At 43.8% G+C, this 12,154-nt stretch overlaps 2 protein-coding genes across 11 annotated transcripts in view; both read left to right on the forward strand.

The window, feature by feature from the left end:
* Positions 1-465: 465 nt before the first annotated feature.
* On the forward strand, positions 466-4,176 carry LOC139541186 (putative nuclease HARBI1). 7 transcript variants are annotated; one of them, XR_011668321.1, is made up of 10 exons: positions 466-1,190; positions 1,278-1,454; positions 1,545-1,606; positions 1,689-1,775; positions 1,863-1,904; positions 1,973-2,146; positions 2,226-2,261; positions 2,360-2,914; positions 3,196-3,307; positions 3,402-4,176. XR_011668321.1 is itself a non-coding variant. In XM_071345553.1 (9 exons), the coding sequence occupies exons 6-9, from the start codon at positions 2,443-2,445 to the stop codon at positions 3,770-3,772; spliced, it is 1,071 nt and encodes a 356-aa protein (XP_071201654.1). In that variant the 5' UTR covers positions 466-1,454; positions 1,545-1,606; positions 1,689-1,775; positions 1,863-2,146; positions 2,226-2,261; positions 2,360-2,442; the 3' UTR covers positions 3,773-4,176. The 7 variants fall into 7 exon arrangements, 6 of the variants coding, with proteins under 6 accessions (XP_071201654.1, XP_071201657.1, XP_071201655.1 ...); XM_071345553.1 differs by adding an exon at positions 2,984-3,099 and having other exon boundaries at positions 466-1,454; positions 1,863-2,146; XM_071345556.1 differs by adding an exon at positions 2,984-3,099 and having other exon boundaries at positions 466-1,454; positions 2,226-2,914.
* A 1,819-nt stretch (positions 4,177-5,995) lies between these two features.
* The window catches only part of LOC139541185 (centrosome-associated protein 350-like), a 37,146-nt gene continuing 30,987 nt past the window's right edge, over positions 5,996-12,154 (forward strand). For all 4 annotated transcript variants that reach the window (XM_071345549.1, XM_071345551.1, XM_071345552.1 and 1 more), the window contains exons 1-8: positions 5,996-6,356; positions 8,006-8,083; positions 8,473-8,516; positions 8,692-8,806; positions 8,992-9,205; positions 9,583-10,172; positions 10,276-10,389; positions 11,181-11,294. In XM_071345549.1, the coding sequence (XP_071201650.1) occupies positions 8,011-8,083; positions 8,473-8,516; positions 8,692-8,806; positions 8,992-9,205; positions 9,583-10,172; positions 10,276-10,389; positions 11,181-11,294 (1,264 nt within the window). In that variant the 5' untranslated portion in view covers positions 5,996-6,356; positions 8,006-8,010. The remainder of the gene's footprint in view (positions 6,357-8,005; positions 8,084-8,472; positions 8,517-8,691; positions 8,807-8,991; positions 9,206-9,582; positions 10,173-10,275; positions 10,390-11,180; positions 11,295-12,154) is intronic.

Genomic DNA, 12,154 nt, shown 5'->3' on the forward strand with positions numbered 1-12,154 from the left:
AAATTTGATTTGATTTGATGATTTGATTTGAAGGGGGTCGGTTTCCTCCTTTTTAACTAGGTTTAATGGCGTGCCACCGGAAAAATAAATGCAAACTGTCTTTTTTCCCCCACCACCGTGCTAGTGGATATAGCCCAAGTTGTACTCATAAGGAGCCTACCATTACTACTTAAAGCAGAAAACAGCAGTTGAAACAACGACAAAGCGCAGATCCCGCACATTTTTCGGTAAAAAGCTGAGGGATGGCGCTAGAGAAATTTAACCACTCTCAAATGCATAGACATAGCTATGGATGCAAGGACTGACCATCAATGACATCAAAATGATAGTTTTAACCATGTGTTGAGGCTATATGGTGTTTGTTTACATTTACTTTGTTTACAAACATTGGGATAAAACAAGAAACATGACAACATGTTTCTTACGACCTTCTTCCTTTACATACATCAGGGGCCTGTTGCACAAAAGTAGAATTAAGACATCCGGGATAAATGACTCAGCTGAGCTCAATGAAGCCAAAACATGTGCGTCCAGGCTTAATTGGTTGCACAAAGACCAAGCCAGGATGAGCAGACACGGATTCATTAAGCCAGGTGAAACCAATCCTGGATAGGTGCGCGCTCACGGCTCACTCAAATAGACCCCGCCACAGATCACAGATTAACTGATTTACCATGGCAACTAGAGCCGCGTACTTTTCCCCGTCGGAAGCACAAATCCTCATGGAGGCATACGAGGAGGTAAAAGATATAATTAAGAAGAAAGGCAACACCGCCACAGTGATAAAGCAAAGAGAAAAAGCGTGGCAAAGTATTGCAGACCGCCTGAATGCGTAAGTAGTGCACAATTACACACTCACCGCTCCGCTGAAACATCACAATTACAATTCAAATATTTAATTCACATCTCCAAAAATGCAGTTGTACTGTAATTATGAAACGGTTAAATTTTTAATTGAAATGCACTGCAGATATGAGTGAAATTGTGTAAAGTAACTCCATCACACTGTATAAAGCTATGATACATTTTTTGATATTTTTACTGAAAACAAGACAAAAATACCAAGTAATTTTTTGCAGTGTGACTCCATTAAATGTGTGTGTGTGTGTGTGTGTGTAGATTAAACATGAACGGGCCAAAACGGACATGGCAGCAGGTCAAAATCAAATACAAGAACATTCTGCAGAATGGTATGGTCCCTGACTAATATTTAACAAAGCACAAGCATATATTGTACCCAGAAGGTGCCTGCTCACACATTGTCTGTACTGTTTTAGCAGTGAAAAAGAATACCCACAGACAAGGCACGGGTGGTGGGTCACCAAAGGCTGACCTTACCCCAGCAGAGGACATGGCCTTGGAGCTAAATAAAGGCAGGCCCGTCTTAGAGGGGATCCCTGGGGGGAAAGAGACGAGCATAGGTTCCTCCCAAGATGCCACCCGCTTCATTCAAGGTATGTCCTTCCATCTCTACATGGGATACAACCACATTCATATTGAATCAATTTGGACTGTCTGACTTTGGTTTACCTATTGCCTTGCAGTGTCTGGCAGCACTGTGTTCCTGTTAGAGCCACCAGCACAAGCACCAGACGATGCTGATCCAGTGAGTACTCCATCAAAGGCATACTGTAGGCCTGGCATGTCTTGTCTACTAGCTTCAATATGAATCCGATTAAATGTGATAGGGTGAAGGCCCCAGTGCAGCAGCAACAGCACATGATGGAGACGATGATGAGGAGGAGACCATCTCTCTGGATTCCAGAAGGCATGAGGTATCATGTTAAGACTGTGAAAGTACTATTTACTCTACAATGGTGAGGAGTCCTCATCAAAATCAAAAAATCTAATTTCTTTTACAGGACCCAGATGCTATACAGTGGGAAAACCAGCCTGGCAACATAGTGCGTATTAATAAAAGGACACCACATCCTGCCAAATTCCAGCTGCGCTAATTGTATTGTGTTCACAGAGCTCACAAGCTATCAGAAAGTTGTATGGCAACCACCTCCGGCGCCAAATAGAACTGGCAGACATAGACATTCAGTACAAGAAGAAAAAGATGGAAAATCTTGCACTGGAGTCCGAAATAAAAAAGAGGACAATTAGGAAACTGGACCTTGAAATAAAAAAACTTGAGAGGGAGGTGAGATATGCCTTCAATGTACACTGTATGCTAACTGTAACACAAATGTATTAATCATTATTTTTATTTCCTCCCCCAGCTCCAAGAAGATGACACAGCTCAAAATAAAAATTAGGTATATTCTCGTAAAGTCAAGTGAGCCATGACATATGAGCTCTTATTGTGAGCACACAGGACGGTGGCATCTTTCTAAGGTTTTTTTTATTTTCCCAGCAATCAGTACAACCAAGTCATCGTTATAAGGCATCGCCCTCTTTTGCCCACCCCCCCAGCACCAGGTGTGGCCACTAGCCTATATGAAGGCCCAAAATTGTGTGTTCCTTTCTGCTCTGACAATGGCATGCCCATTCGTGCGAGATGTGGTGGATGAAGAAGCACTTGTGCTGAGGAGAGCCTTCAGGCGAGAAAGGGTCTTCAGGGACCGGTTGGACCCACTGGCCTTCCCTGATGACCATCTATATGAAAGATACAGGTTTTCTGCAGATGGCATCAGGTATCTATGCAGACTACTGGGTCCCAGGATTAAGCACCGCACTGCACGGAGCCATGCACTGAGTGTGGAGCAAATGGTTTGTGTGGCCTTGCGCTTTTTTGCTAGTGGAGCCTTCCTGTACTCAGTGGGGGATGCAGAACAGCTGAACAAGGCCACAATTTGCCGCACAATAAGGAGTGTGTGTCTGGCTATCAAAGCATTAGCAGATGTCTTCATCTCCTTCCCTGGCCACAGAAGACTCTGTGACATCAAAGAGGAGTTCTATAGGATTGCAGGTAAGAGGATCTACAAATTACAGGACAACTGTTAACACATAGTAGGATACTCATTACTTTGTGTGACAGGTTTCCCCAATGTCATTGGTGCAGTGGACTGCACACACATAAGGATAAAAGCCCCCTCAGGTGCCCATGAGGCCGATTTTGTGAATAGGAAATCCTTTCACAGCATTAATGTTCAGGTGAACATAACTTTTTGATATTGTCCATTGACGAACACTCTGCATTGCCAGTGATGTGCATTGATTGGTGTAATATTCCTCATCTTATGATTTCAGATGGTCTGCAATGCTGACTGTGTGATCAGCAATGTTGTGGCAAAATGGCCTGGCTCAGTCCATGACTCCAGAATCTTTCGGGCCTCTGAAATCTATCAGTGCCTATCACAAGGTAAGCCACACAACCCCTATTTATAACCATCATGGCTGTGTCAAGAATATCACTGTGTTTATGAGGTAGTAATGATGAGATTTTGTGTTGACAGGTGAATTCTCTGGTGTGTTGCTGGGAGACAGGGGGTATGGCTGCCAGCCTTTTCTCCTGACACCTTTCACAGACCCCCAGGAAGCACAGCAGGCCTACAACCATGCCCATGCCAGGACCAGGGCCAGAGTTGAAATGACCTTTGGCCTCCTGAAGGCACGCTTTCACTGCCTTCACAAATTAAGGGTCAGCCCTGTTAGGGCATGTGATATTACTGTGGCTTGTGCTGTCCTCCACAATGTGGCCTGCCTGAGGAAGGAGAGGGCCCCCAGAGTGCCACCAGCCATGGACTGGGACAATCCGGCAATCTTCCCTGATGACGACAGTGGTCGGCTGCTGAGGGACCAATATGTGTTGAATTATTTTAGTTAGTATGTGTGCTTTCAATTTTGGTTAAATATGTCCTGCGGTGGCAGAGGAATTTGGGTTTTTTTGGGTTCGTTTTTTGACGAATTTGGCCTCTTATGATGTTTGTGCGGTATACTGTGTGTAATACAAGGCTGCAGGGAGGCTACTGCATCCATTCATTTGTCTGTTCAGTTGATGTGTATGGATTTGTCCTGCATTTATTTTAGTGTGCAGACATGCAGGGTGTGTTATATACAGACCTTTGAATGTGTATGTATCATTTTGTATAATATGCTTGGATTCTGTGCTTTCCATCTTGTAGAGTCACTGTGACTTCAGTTTCGAAAGGAGCTGATGGTTTACCTGCTTTGTTTTGTCCTTATTCAATAAAGGAACATAATGTTACACATTGTGTTTTTATATTCATATGGAATGTGTATTTGTTTATATGACAGAGTACTAGGGCCACACTGAAGAAAAAGGATAAAGTCATAAATTTATGAGGCTGGTTCTTTCTGCAGAAAAGCTACATATTGTTTTTACAGTTTTGATACTTATGACAATGTGATACTTAATATTCTGGCACATCAGCATGTCTTTGTTTATGAAACCATACTGAAGTACAATTTCACGAAATGCCCCACATCTGTCATTTTAACAACTGTCCTCCTTTAAAACAACTGGTTACAATATTATGACTTGTGTTTTTTTCCCCTCTGTGGCCCTAATATTCTATCATTTTATATATAGCCTTATAGTCTATGGGAAACTAAATTATCTAATGATAGCAACATCATCTAAAAATCCTTTTTTATCCAAAATCATTGAAATTAATGATCACAAACGTTTAAATAATAACAGTGGGTCTAGTTATATGTGATAACAATGTATAGTGAGCAGTGAAATAACTATTGGTTTCCATTTGTGGTGACTGCTGACTGACATTAGGGATGAGATTAAATAGATCCTGGAATTTAGCCTGGTCTGGAGCAGGCTAGCTCCACAGAATAAATCTCCATGGTAATTTATACCATAACATATCCTCCTGCCCCCTATCCATCTTTAGTGCAACCGGATTACGGATCAATTGAGCCAGGATCACCAAGATATCCTGGCTTAATCCCTTATCCTAGTTTTGTGCAACAGGCCCCTGGAAACTGGTTGTAGAAAGATGATGCCGCGTTGAAGTGCTAATCGGAACTAGGAAACTCTGACATTTCTGACTTAAACTATTTGTAGAAGTATGAGCTCCGAGTTGCCCACTTGAAAGTACCAGAATCAACCAATACGAAGAAGTTCTACGCAAATAACTTACGTTCAATTTTAACTCTGAGGTTCCGAGATTCCGACTTCAGGAATGTACCATATGTCTATTGCCGCATTTACTTGCTATCAGAAACTCGGAACCTCCGAGTTCAAATAAATGTAAATTATTTGCATAGGTCGTTCTGTTGGTTGATTCTGTACCTTCTCAAGTGATCATATTTCTACAGCGAGTTAACAAATCGGACATTTCTTAGTTTTCTAGGTCCGACTATTACGTGAACGCGGCACATCGTTATACGACGCGTTAGCAAATCGGAAATGTCAGCGTTTCTTCGTAAATTCAATCTGGAGTGCCAGAGGGCGCTCTGGGCGTTCGTAAATTCAGAGCATTGTCAGATGGTCCGTTTGTAAATTCAGAGCACACACTGGACGCTCTGGCCAAGGAGTTGGGTTGATCCGAGCGTTCTGACCTCACAACGGCAGTCAAGCACTCAAGCTAACTGGCTGACGTTGGCTAGCTTGCACCTTTTTTAAATTCATAATACAAAAATCAACTTACATTGCTACATCAAACATGTCTAGCAAACCAAACACAGGTATTAACAATACTCAAACATACATTGCTACCTACTTCCAGACACAAATGAGAGTACGCATCACTCTGACCATTTTACTCGTTCTAGCAGAGCTGGTAAAAGCTGTTTTCATGTTATCCAGAGCGTTGGTGACTGTAACTGTGATGCTGGCAACAATTTTATTATGCTTCTTTGCTGACGTTTACTGACACCGGCCATATTCAACGGGTATTGAGCGTTAGTAGATTCATCAGCTACTCAGCGCTCTTGCACACTCTCACGACAGTGCTCTGAAATCGTAGTAGATAACCAGAGTGAATTTATGGAACGCACTCTTCGTTCCGACTCGAACTTGAATGCAGTCTCGTGTTGTGAAATCACGTTTCCACCTCCCGCGAGGTTCTGCTGCACCAGTTTCCTGTAGTTATTTTGTCAATGGCGGACAGTCAACGTAACGGACGGGGAATATCAACACTGTAACCCGGGAAAAGACAACCTGAAAGGCGGGTGACTAATTATTAATAGAAGCCTTAAACCAAACTCTCCAATACTGAGGCTTTGATAACAGGCGACAGACCTCTGGAAATAAGTTATCTGGTTGATGCTAACAAGCTAGCTGGCTAAAAACTGACAGTAGCCTAGCTACAGTAGCAGCGGCCTGGGATTTTGGAAAAGTTGGATTTTCTGACCATCAACAAATTAGCTAGCTAGCTAGCTAGCTACCATCACTAGCCATGGACATCTAGATCGGAGCGTCACCCGTACCGGTATGTGGCCACGATTGGCATCTTTTTGAAGTTGTGTAAAACTAAGCCCCAAACTAACGTTAGTCTTATAGCTAGCTACAAAGTTAGGTATTTAGCTAATGTCGATTACCCACAGAAGAACAATCATACTGAAGATAGTTTTATTAATATACATACTAGTAGTAGCTAGCTAGTTTTCAATACAATGTGTGGTGTTTCCCCCGTCGGCAAATCCTTAGTTAGTTAGGTAACTAACGTTAGCTAGCTAACAATTTTACCTAACTAGCTAACTACTGTAGGTAGTTAGCAAACGAATGTTAGCTAGCTTCACTGAGGAGTCAGCTTTTCTTGATAGATTCAGCCTCTCATCTAGACATTGAGACAACTAGCTAACGTTAGCTACTTGCAAGTGACCGATGTTGTGCTTCAATGTGGACAACGGAACAGTCATGTTTCTGTGAATAATTCTATACAAAATGCAGCCTAAGTTGATTTAACTTTTGTGTTGGCAGCCTCACCTTAGAAAAACTATTAGATTTGTATGTGTATATATCAGCCAAGACAGGTAGCTAGCTAGAATAACACACCATTTAAGGAAACGATTTATTAGTAATGATGAATAATGGCTTTTCAAACGTATAAACACTGAAACTGTAGCTAACGTTGTGTGCCCAGTTATTACACTTTTATTACAAAGTTGCTGCATTTAAAGTATTTGTTTTTGCCTTCAATGCCTGATAATTTGCTATGTATGTAGTGAACGAATTGTTGTTGCAGATCTCATATTTTATTGAACACATTGATTTGTGTCTGTCACTTTCAGTTGGCAGAGAGAATGTAAAAAGTGGTAGCTGTGAGTGTATGGGGAGTAGGCTAGATCTTGAATGTAACCATAGCATTTGCATTAGTCATTCATGCTAGCCTGAAGTGACCAGCTTCAAAGAAGTGTTATGTGTTGTTTATGAGTAAACTGTCTTGACATGAGAGGAATGCATGAAGTGTGACTTATGAGATGCCAGAATGCCTTGTGTTTTTCTCATTTGAACACATCTAGGTAAAGGGACCATTATTGGTTTATTTAACAAAATCTTAACTCTGGGAGAGGGACATGCATTGATTGTGTGCAGCCCTATGGGACTCATAATCACGGCCAGATGTGATACAGCCTGGATTCGAACCAGGGACTGTAGTGACACCTCTTGCACAGAGATGCAGTGCCTTAGACCGCTGCGCCACTCGGGAGCCAAATACATAAACCTTGTTAGTTAATTGCTGTAGGACCGGTTTTAAATGGTAGTGCAACCTCTCTTGAGTCAGCAGTCTGTCATGAAAGACAAATGTGCCATTTCCTAGACAACCATATATATGTATAATTCATCCTGTTTTGACCCACTGCACATAGAGGTGCTTGTCCCAGTCACTTGGATTATCTGCCTGCCACTATCTTTAATGTTGTGTTTGGCTTCAGTGTGCTCAGGCAGTTTGTATTCTGTGTACTCTGTTTTCCGAGGTAGATGGCAGCATAAAAGTACTGCTGCTGACATTACATTCCTTTTTCTCACTTACAGCTACTCAGTAAACTGTATTTATTGATCAGATGATTGTCTTGGTGAAATGTTATCAAGTATATTGCCTTACTTCATTACTGTCTTCTACTATTCCAATTGAAGGTGTGATGTGGAGCTCCAAGCGGAGTGAGCCACACCTGACTCCCCCGGCGCAGCCTACTGGGCAGGACAACGGGAGAGGTCGGCTTCTTAATGTCTCTTATGCTATTATTATCCTTTTTATATCAGTGCAACATCCTACTGTCTGGCACACTGAAGTAATAAGGACTTGGGATTCCCCTCCATGTCACCTCAAATGTGTATATCACAGCAGGTTGGTGTTACCTTAATTGGGGAGAACGGGCTCGTTTTAATGACTGGATTTGAATGGTATCAAATTCATCAAACACATGGTTTCCAGGTGTTTGATGCCATTCCATTTGTTCTGTTCTGGACATTATTATGATCCATCCTCCCCTCAGCAGCCTCCTGTGGTGTCTATGGGGCTGCAAGATGTTGTTTACCTTTTTGTGTTGCCTTTTTTCTTTAGCCCTGTGTTTCTTTTCACTGAAATGCCTTTCTCCACTCAGAGCTGTCAGCTGCATGGACAAGTCTGAATCAGACCAAAGCTGCTGTAAGTAAACCAATATTTACAATGTTGTCTGATTTTACTGTTTCTTTCTTTGAGGGGAGACACCCTTAATGTAATGACTCATGGCCTGTGATATTTGGGATGTCTGTCTGGACTCTGAAGTGAGTTTTTGTTCTACATTGTGTATCTGAGGCAGGCGCTCTTGTTTTCCTTGCAGTTGCGGCACATTGAGAACCGCCTGGAGGCAGCTCCTGGCTCTGGGGTTCTGCTGGAATCCATCATGGATACAAAGAAAAGCTCTGGGGGCGCCACAAGGAAAGTCAGCCGCAGAGGTGAGGCACCCAATGGGATAGCTAATCCTTGGAAGCCATGGTTACTATTTATAGAACAAGGTTCTCTCTCGGACTGGACTTGGCAGCAGCAGCAGGCATCATCATTACTTTGCAGATGCAAGTGTAATTCATTTTGCATTGCAAGGTTAGTTTGCAGGGATCTAACCCTATCTCTCCTGACTCAGATGGGCGGCGCACAGAGGACTGCTCTCAGGCAGGTGGAACCTCCAAGTCCAGCACAAGAAGTCGTCGCAGCCCAGACAAGAGCTCCCGCAGCCCAGACAAGAGCTCCCGCAGCCCAGACAAGAGCTCCCGCAGCCCCCTGAGGAACACCACACAGGACAGCAATGTCCGTAGGAACAACTGTGTGGAGTTCAAGGAGCCTCTGGCTTCCTATAGGTATGCACTGTTAAAACACTCAGATTTTTATGAGATGTTTAAAAAAAATCAGAATTGCATTTCTACCGTATTTACTCATGTTTGCTGTGACTGAGTGGAGGTTGTGCTATGATACAGGACAAAAGGTTGTTTTTTCAGTCCCTGACTGTAATCCTATATGGCCTGCTGTCAGAGGATGGTTGTTAAGTGGCTACTTCAAAATAGTCCTTTTATACTAATAACCGCCACATCTACATGTGTAAGTCTTTGCACATAAAAGGATGCCATTCAAAGCCATGTGATCTTGACACCTCCCACTCGAGTAGCTTGTTTTTGGAGGTTTTTGTAAATAGCAACTAGCCAATTTGTTTCTGCTCTAATCATCCTGCTCCCCCTAGGGAAGCGACTCCACCACCCCTGACCTCCTCCCAGCTGGAGGCCCACAGTCTGCAGTCGGAGGTGGCTAACCCCCCTCCCCCGGACTCCCGTCTCAGCCAGCTGGTCTACCAGAGTGACACCCGAGACCAGCAAACCCGCCGAGACCTGGACAGCACACACTCGTCTGCTCTGGACAGCACTGTGGTGCGCTACCTCAACGACCGGCCCGCGCTGGACGCCCTGCGTCCACCAAGCCACGCTACTGCAGCCAGAGACCTTCACAGGGAGGAGGGCCCGGAGGACAGGCCCAAAGCACACACCCTGGAGTGCCCGGCACCACCCTCAGCAGAGAACTCTTCGTCCTCCAGTCCCGGCTCAGCCTCCCAGCGGCTGGAAAACTTAAGGCGAAGGCAGCCGGACGACAAGCTGGAGAAGCTGAAGGAGCGGATCCGCAGGCAGAGAGAGCACCTGGAGGAGGCTGCAGAGAGAGACGGGTTGCTGGGGTACCTGGATCAGCCAGTGGGCATCGCTGGAGCTGTGGAGAAAACCACCGTACCCACGGCTAAAGTGCGCAAAGTGGCAGCCGCACCTCCGGCACCTATATACAAAGGTAAGGTCCACTGGAGAGATGCAGTTACACTGGATGTAAAAATAGCATTACATAATTCCTTCAAACCAAATCTTATGTAACCCAATCGCTTGTCCCATATCAGGTTTCAGCAGTAGTGAGACAAAGATCCGCACTCCTGATGGGAAAGTGTGGCGAGAGGAGGAGTTCCACAACCTGAGTAGAGAGATCTACAGAGACCTGTCTCGCCAGCTCTCAGGTGGGCACCGAGCAGTAGATGTCAGATCACAGAACACACACTATTATATGCTACATAATAATCCCTGTAGTACAGAGTTGTAGGTTGTGACTCAATGCACTGTTGAGATGAACTGCCAACTCATCAACGCTCAATAGTCAATGGGCTGTTGAGAACAAATGGCATCAAATGGACAGTGTAGTTGGTTGTCCTGTTGACAGTCCGGTTTCAAGCTCCTGTGCATAAATGCTGCTCTGCCTTTTCAAACTGCCCTGGAAATTAGATGGCATTAGATACGCACCAGTACTTTCAGGAGGACTGAGACCTATTTGACCTATCCCAATCAACTGTTTCCTTTAAGAAATAATGTAACTGTCCTCTTTGATATGAGGATAATGCCGAGAAAGAAATGCCACCAAAGAAATCTGAGTGTTCTCTTTTTTAAATTTAGGGAAACTTGATGACTGCGCTGAGGTTTTCGCTGCAGTAGACTTTCCTTGCATTTTGCCACAACTGCAGCAATGCTCATTTCCCATAGTTTTGTATGACTACTTGAAGATATTTCTTCTCTCAAAGTCTTTTTTCTTTGTACTCCCTGGCACTCTGCTGATTCCTGGGCTTCCACCCAAGTGTAGGAGCCAAAGCTCTCAGCTTCTTCATTTACACTGACACAGTTCACCAGCTTCCTATTCAATAGCTTTGTTTTGCATTCAGATTTTTTTGTTGAACTGCTTTTTGTAATTTGATAGTTCTGTTCATTTCCACTCTTTGGTTCTCAGACTGTCATGTCATCTCCTTTCTCCCAATTTTAGACAGTACCAAGCCCCAGCAGTGGCCCACAGAGAAGGCTAAGGAGAGGAAGCCGTCCAAGCCTGTGAGGAAAGTCCATAAATCAGCTTCTGTTCCTGACCCAAAGACCAAGCCAGGTTGGATCTCTTTTCCTCTTTCTTTCAATCCCCCCCCTGTAGTGCTTACTCATCCTGGGTCTATGCATTCAATAGAAGATGTCACACTTACTTCAATATTGTGTGTAGGTTAGGTGATAATACTCATTAATAATCATTGTGAAGCCAAGGGGTCTTTCACAAAGGGGAATCCCCCTCAGTAGGAGACTACAAATCACATTTATTTTGGTTCATCAGTTACTGTGCAGTATGCGCACTGAACCAGAGCAGGCGTATCACAGTGAATACATTTGGCAGGCCCGTACCACAGAAGGCCTCTCTTAACTGTGTGCTAGTCAACAGGCCCCTCTGTTTGTGTGTGAGTGCCAGCATTTAGTCTCTTATCTTCAAAGATATGTCCAGAATGTATCGCATGCTGATTGCAAGCAAGCAGCGGCTTAGAGGCACACTATCTGGAATGCAGATGCGTCCCAGTTCAGCTGGGCTCGCCATACCAGCTCTGACAGCTGAGAACAGACACCCTTTACAGGGCCCATACCAGTCTCTCAATTTAATTTAAGGGCCTTTATTGGCATGGGAAACTTATGTTTACATTGCCGAAGATAGTGAAATAGATAATAAACAAAAGTGAAATAAAAAATGTACAGTAAACATTACACTTACAAAAGTTCCAAAAGAAAAGACATTTCAATTGTCATTAAGTCTATATACAGTATTGTAATGATGTGCAAATAGTTAAAGTACAAAAGGGAAAATAAACAAACATCTTTCTCTCCTTCCCGGTGCAGTGGAAAGTGAGATGAGTGTGGTATAACCTAGTCTTATCCTGTCACCCAGCTATCCTCCCCTTCTACCCTGCTGCTGGCCTCTGCTCCCAGTCC

Source organism: Salvelinus alpinus, chromosome 16 (genome assembly GCF_045679555.1).
Source record: "Salvelinus alpinus chromosome 16, SLU_Salpinus.1, whole genome shotgun sequence".
NCBI lineage: Eukaryota > Metazoa > Chordata > Actinopteri > Salmoniformes > Salmonidae > Salvelinus > Salvelinus alpinus.

Excerpts from the sequence above, each read along its gene's own strand:
- LOC139541186 (XM_071345555.1), top strand. The coding sequence starts at position 2,443 with ATGAAGGCCCAAAATTGTGTGTTCCTTTCTGCTCTGACAATGGCATGC. Across the intron at positions 3,100-3,195 it reads TTCACAGCATTAATGTTCAG|ATGGTCTGCAATGCTGACTG; the intron begins GTGAACATAACT and ends TTATGATTTCAG. Across the intron at positions 3,308-3,401 it reads CTATCAGTGCCTATCACAAG|GTGAATTCTCTGGTGTGTTG; the intron begins GTAAGCCACACA and ends TTGTGTTGACAG.